General features: G+C 49.2%; 1 protein-coding gene across 3 annotated transcripts in view; it reads left to right on the top strand.

The window, feature by feature from the left end:
• Nucleotides 1-658: 658 nt before the first annotated feature.
• HRH2 (histamine receptor H2) overlaps nucleotides 659-6,545 on the top strand; it is a 34,173-nt gene continuing 28,286 nt past the window's right edge. For 2 of the 3 annotated variants that reach the window (XR_550761.1, XM_008576452.1), the window contains exons 1-2: nucleotides 659-891; nucleotides 2,706-4,291. Coding sequence is in view for 2 of the 3 variants with exons in the window: in XM_008576452.1 (XP_008574674.1) it covers nucleotides 3,216-4,291 (1,076 nt within the window). In the remaining variant the exon portion in view is untranslated. Of the gene's footprint in view, nucleotides 892-2,705; nucleotides 4,296-6,545 lie in introns of those variants that run through there. The other variant, XM_008576453.1, reaches the window with a different exon arrangement.

A 6,545-nucleotide genomic window follows, 5' to 3' on the forward strand; every position in this document is an offset into this window, starting at 1 on the left:
AAGAGAGACAGTGATTTCCCTGACTCATGGGGTCCTTGTGAGGATTCAGTGATATTTTATTTAATACTTGTATGTGTAATATCGCTTTGCTCAGGACAGTCCTACAGCACAGATGTGCCATAATTCGCTCAACCATCCTCCCAGCTGATGGAAGCTCACTTTGTTTGCCTTTTTGTGCCGCTTGAAAACCTGCTGATGCCGACATCCTTGTGCTTCTGTCTTCACATGATAGCAGCTGTATTGCCACAGGCTGGGCTCCCAAAAGAACGAGTTAGATCTAAGTGACCTAGAGGGGCTTCCACTATATATTGGGAATTTTTAAAAAGTACTAAGGAAAGAACGTTGCTGAGTACCGTGTAGGGTGGGTATGGAACAGTGTCCTGTGTGGCATGTATCTGTGTACACGTAGAGACACAGAGAAAGTATGGGAGGCCCCATCACACCAAACAGTCAGCAATAGTCACCACCCATGCATGAGGGCCTGGGTATGTGATGGCCCAGACAGGTGGCCCTTCCTGTATGCCTTTGGGATACATGGTTTACTGTAATGAGCATGTCATAGCTTTGACAGTTTGAAAGGAAAGTTCAAACGAGTGTTTTCTGTTAGCTGTGATGGTGACAACAATGATGTTGACTCTTTCTTGTAGGCAAAGAGGAGGCATTGAAGATAGGTCCGTAAGGTGGTGACATGGCCCCCTAGGGTGATCATGTTACCCACAGGGGACGGGAAAGGATAGAATGGGCCCCCTGCAAGAGCCCCTGCCTTCACAAAAGGTTACCAGAAGCTTACGGGAGCTGGGCTAGAAGTACAACAGAGCTCTCCATGAAGAAAGAAACCACAGCTTTTTGTGCGTCATCGTCCCCAGCACCTGGAACAGCATTTGGTACCTTGTGAGTTTGCAAAGAAATATTGGTTGAACAGAACAGAGGAAGGGAAGGGAAGGAAGGGAGGGAGGGACGGAGGAAGGGGAAGAAGAGGGAGGGAAAATTTTCTGTTTGAGAGGCTGGTTCACTCAGATCTGAACACCTCTCCATACATTAACTGAAGTGTCAGCCCAATGCCTATACCTGACTGTTAAGGAAACTCAGAAAAAATTTTGATCACAAATAAGGATTCTTAAAACAACAATAACTCCAAAGTTAAGTGTGATGGTAAGACCTATACTGTTTGGGCTATTCGTGTAATGGAACGATCTTCTAAAAATAATACCTGGAGGCCCAGCTCACAAGGCTGGTGGCTAAGGCAGCTAGAGTGGCAGAAAGGCATCAGGAGCCCTGATCTCTGCTCAAACACTGTCAATATGATTAAATGATGCTTTCTGTATTCAGGTTGCAAAACCACTCCAAGCAAGAGCCTGGAAGAAGCTTAATTTATGTCCCAAGGAGATTAGTTTGCTTCTGAGAGGGGTTCCACTGTCAACTTGATTTCTGTGCACTCTCAGACCTTAGCAGATTGCCTGCTGGCTCCTGTCTGAAAAATCAGGATGAGCTTGTGTGAAAGCAACCAGGAATCGAGCTGGGCCTGGTTTGCTCTTCATCATTTGGAATCATAGAATATCACTCCAGGGGAGAGTCTCAGAGATTATCTGGTGACAAGGGTCTCTTACTTAACCAAGATGCATTTTGTGTGCAACTGTTTTATTGAAGTGGTGTTTTCAGTGGGGTATGGAGGAAGGGAGGAAAGAAGGATGGGAGGGAGAAACCACCCAAAAGCACGTAAAAGGATGATATGGGGATAATAGAATAAACCGTGTCCAGCCGTCTCATGGACTGTTATGCAACCATTGGTAGGACTGAGTGCGTTCTGTACCAGCTGACCTGGATGTGGGACCACATGTGCTGCTAATAAGAGCAGTCAGATTTAGAGATGTCTTTAGATTAGGGATGGAATTAACAAACCACAGGCTAAGTCTGGCCCTCTACCTGCTTTTGTATGGCCCATGAGCTAAGAATGAGTTTTACCTTTTTTAATTGTTGGGGAAAATTCAAAAGGAGAAGATTTTGCAACACATGAAAATCGTATGAAATTCAAATTTCAGTGTCCATCACTCCAGCGTTGTTGGGGCACAGCCACGCTCGTTCGTTTGTGCATCATCTGATGTAACTGCTTTCGCACTGCAGAGGCAGAGTTGAGTCATGGCAACAGAGACTATGTGGCTGCAAAGCAGAAAACATATACCACCTGGCACTTTTCTGCAAAAGTTTGTCAGCCCCTGGTTTAAAGTATGATGACATTTTGTAAAACAATAGCACCAGATACTATTCTCGGTGCTTCATAAAAGTAGAATTATTACATTTGTTTATTCATTCATTCATTTTATCATTTACCCATCAGATTCTTAATGCCTACCTCTGGGGCCAGACACCAGGAGCCAGAGAACAAACAGATGCAGTCCTCACTCTCACGGACTTTAGAGTCCGTGTCTAGATCTTTCTTTTTTGAGCATAGATGTTCCTAGCTCTTCAAAGTGTTCCTCATGAAACGTGGTGTTTCTGCCCCTTGCACTGCCTCCCTTCCTCTTCCCCACTGTGCATCCTGATGGCCTCAGTCCCTCCTAAGGAGAAGTACCCAGAATGACCCCATCCCTCCTGGTGTCTTGCCAGGAGATCAAGGTCAAGGTCAAGGTCTAGAGGGACTCATCTTGAAGGGGTCTTGCTCTCAAGCTGGTTTCAATGTGCTCAGCATTCAACCTTTGCATTTTCAGCTCCTGCTCCCTAGTGACCCCAGAGAAGGCGAGCTCCAGTCCTTGACCTCATCATGTGGAAGGGAGCAGGTGGAAGCTATGGAGAAGTACACAGCTGTGTCTACACGTGATCCCTCTAGCATCAAGCCAAAGTCACCTCCAGACACATGCCCCAGTGCCTCAGTCTCTATGCAAAACCTGGAGGGTGGAGACCTACTCCAGTCCTGAGAGGAAGCTGGCTTTTCAGGGGACCAGCTGAGGACTGGAGTTTGAACCACACATCTGGCTTCAAGGCCTTGCCTTTACCCTTTCTTCATTCATACTCATGCCCAACACCTTATAGAAGACTGTTTTATTTATTTCTAGAAAAATAGCATTGGTTCCATCACTGAAGCCTCCTCAACTGTGGACATTTTCTTTTGGCTCTCTTGGGAGGCTGGAGCCCTGTGGTTGGCATCATTGACACATCAGGGAGCTGGAAGAGAAACAGCCAGGGGCCGTGGTCAGGGGAAGGAGCTGTAGGGCCCCAGAATGGCGCCCAATGGCACGACCCCTTCCTTTTGCCTGGACTCCCCCGCATTCAGAGTCACCATCGGCGTGGTCCTCACAGTCCTCATCCTCATCACCATCGCCGGGAACGTGGTGGTCTGCCTGGCCGTGGGCTTCAACCACCAGCTCCGCAGTCTGACCAATTGCTTCATCATGTCCTTGGCTGTCACCGACCTGCTCCTCGGCCTCCTGGTGCTGCCCTTCTCTGCCATCTACCAGCTGTCCTGCAAGTGGGACTTTGGCAAGGTCTTATGCAATATCTACACCAGCATGGATGTGATGCTGTCCACAGCCTCCATCCTCAACCTCTTCACGATCAGCCTTGTCCGGTACTGCGCCGTCACCGACCCGCTGCGGTACCCTGTGCTGGTCACCCCAGTTCGGGTTGCCATCTGTCTGGTCTTCATTTGGGCCATCTCCATCACCCTGTCTTTTCTGTCTATCCACCTGGGGTGGAACAGCAGGAATGAGACCAGCAAGGACAATCACAACACCCCCAAATGCAAAGTCCAGGTCAATGAAGTATACGGGTTGGTGGATGGACTGGTCACCTTCTACCTGCCTCTGCTGATCATGTGCATCACCTACTACCGCATCTTCAAGATCGCCCGGGATCAGGCCAAGAGGATCAATCACATGGGCTCCTGGCATGCAACCACCATCAGGGACCACAAAGCTACAGTGACACTGGCCGCTGTGATGGGGGCCTTTATCATTTGCTGGTTTCCCTACTTCACCACATTTGTGTACCGCGGGCTGAAAGGGGATGATGCAGTCAATGAGGTGTTCGAAGCCATCGTTCTGTGGCTGGGCTATGCCAACTCAGCCCTGAACCCCATCCTGTATGCTGCCCTGAACAGAGACTTCCGCACTGCATACCAGCAGCTCTTCTGCTGCAGGCTCGCCAGCTACAACTCCCACAAAAGTTCTCTAAGGAACAACAGTTCTCAGCTGTCCAGGAGCCAACGCCAAGAACCCAGCCAGCAGGAAGAGAAACCCCTGAAGCTCCAGGTGTGGAGTGAGACAGAAGTCATGGCACAGCAGGGAGCCACCGACAGGTAACATCCCTAGTCACTTGTGCACAGGATGAGGGGACACTGGGAGGGGATCCTGCTAATGTTCATGGCTAAGTTGGTTGTTGGTTTATGTGCTGGAAACTCTTTATGTGCACTTTGCAGACATTGTCTAATGACCCCCTACAGTAGAACTTTATATCTCCATTTGAAAAAGAACACATTAAAGTTTACAGAGAACTCGGCAAAGGCCACCAGCTGGAACCTGGAAAAATCTCCTGACTGCAGACCTTGTGGGGCCTTTATTCAACCTACGCTGCCCTTACAATCAGAAGTCCTAAGGTTAAGCCCCAACTCTGCCACTTAGGAGTCAACTAAACCCTCCAGGACAGCACTCAAATAGCCATGCACTAAGGCTGCCACCTGACAGGGCCGTGGAGGGGATAAATGAGAAAGCCAGCTCAGTTCAGCATCTACTGAGCACCTACAGCAGCTTTTACCTTGGGAGTGCTCAAGTCCTCCAGGACAGCACTCAAATAGCCATGCACTAAGGCTGCCACCTGACAGGGCCGTGGAGGGGTTAAATGAGAAAGCCAGCTCAGTTCAGCATCTACTGAGCACCTACAGCAGCTTTTACCTTGGGAGTGCTCAAGTCGGTGGGGAAAGAAGATGGCAGAGTCAGAAAGGTGGGGTCTTGAAGGCCAGGCTAAGGTTTGGGCATAATAATATGGATCTTAGAGAAATACGAAAGAGTTAGAAACAAGGGTGAGGGTAACCTAAGCAGATCTGAGCTTTGGAAAGAGAGCTCTGTTTGCTCCCTAAGATGTGGACCAGAAGGATGACACTGAAGATGGGGACACGAGCGAGAGGACTGTGGCACTGGTCCATGAGAGAGGAAGAGAAGAGGACAGAATCTATGTATTAGTCCATTTTGTGTTGTTAGAAAAGAATTACCTGAGATTGGGTAATTTATAAAGAAGAGAGGTTTATTTGGTTTACAATTCTAGGACAGCTGCATCTGGTGCGGGCCTCAGGCTGCTTCTACTCATGGTGGAAAGTGGCAGGCAGCCGGTGGGTACAAGCAGATCACATGGCAAGAAGAAACAAGACAGACAGAGGAGGTGCCAGGGTCCTATAAACAACAAGCTCTCACGGGAACTGACAGAGCGAGAACTCACTCATTTATCCCTCCTCCCCCAGGGAGAGCATTAATCCATTCATGAGGGATCCGCCCCCATGACTCAATTGCATTCCAACACTGCCACATTGGCGATCAAAATTCCACATGAGTTTTGGAGGGGACAACACATCCAAACTCCATCATTCCACCCCTGGCCCCCAAAACTCATGTCACTCTCACATATAAAATACAATCATTCTATCCCAACAGTCCCAAAAGTCTTAGCTTGCTCCAGCACCAACTTAAAAGTCCAAGGTCTAAAGTCTCATCTGATACCAAAAGCAAAAGTCCTTCCAGCTGTGAACCTGAAAAACAAAACCAAACTTATCTACTGCCAAGATACAATGGTGGAACAGACATTGGGTATATATTCCCATTCCAAAAGGGAGGAATAGGCCAAAAGAAAGGAAAAACAGGTCGCAAACAAGTCCAAAACAAAGCAGGGCAGGCAATATGTCTTAAAGCTCCAAAACAATGTTCTTTGACTCCAAGTCCTGCATCCTGGGCATAATTGGGCATCTGGGCCCCCAAAGCATCAGGCAGCCTTGTTCCCACAGCTCTGCCAGGCATAGCCCAGTTGGCCACACTGGTGCCTGTGGCTTTTCCAGGCCTGCATTGCATGTTACCAGTGGCCCTGCAGTTCTGGGGTCCTGGCAGCAGCCCCACTGCATTGGCTCTACTAGACATTTCCCTGGTAGGGGCTCCCTGCGGGGGCTCTGACCCCACATTCCTGCTCAGCATTGCTCTACTAGATGTCCTCTGCAGTGGCTCTGCTCCTGTGGCAGGTCTCTGCCTGGGACCCCAGGCTTTTCCATACATCCTCTGGAATCTGGGTGGAGGCTCCCATGCCTCCATTGCTCTCACGTCCTGCTGGCCTGCAGACTTAACACAACATGGGCACCACCAAGGTTTCAGGCCTCTACTCACCAGGGCTGCTGCATGAACTATACTTGGGGCCACTCCAGCCAGAGCAGCTGGGATGCAGGGAGCAGGTTCCCAAGGGCAGCTGCACCCCAGGTCTGTTCTCCAGGATAACTCAGTCCTTCTAGGCCTCAGGGTCAGTGATGGGTGGGGCACCCTTCCAGACTTCTCAAATGCCTTTAGGGCATTTTTTCCATT

The sequence above is a fragment of the Galeopterus variegatus genome, unplaced genomic scaffold (assembly GCF_000696425.1).
Source record: "Galeopterus variegatus unplaced genomic scaffold, G_variegatus-3.0.2 Scaffold1354, whole genome shotgun sequence".
NCBI classification, from domain to species: domain Eukaryota; kingdom Metazoa; phylum Chordata; class Mammalia; order Dermoptera; family Cynocephalidae; genus Galeopterus; species Galeopterus variegatus.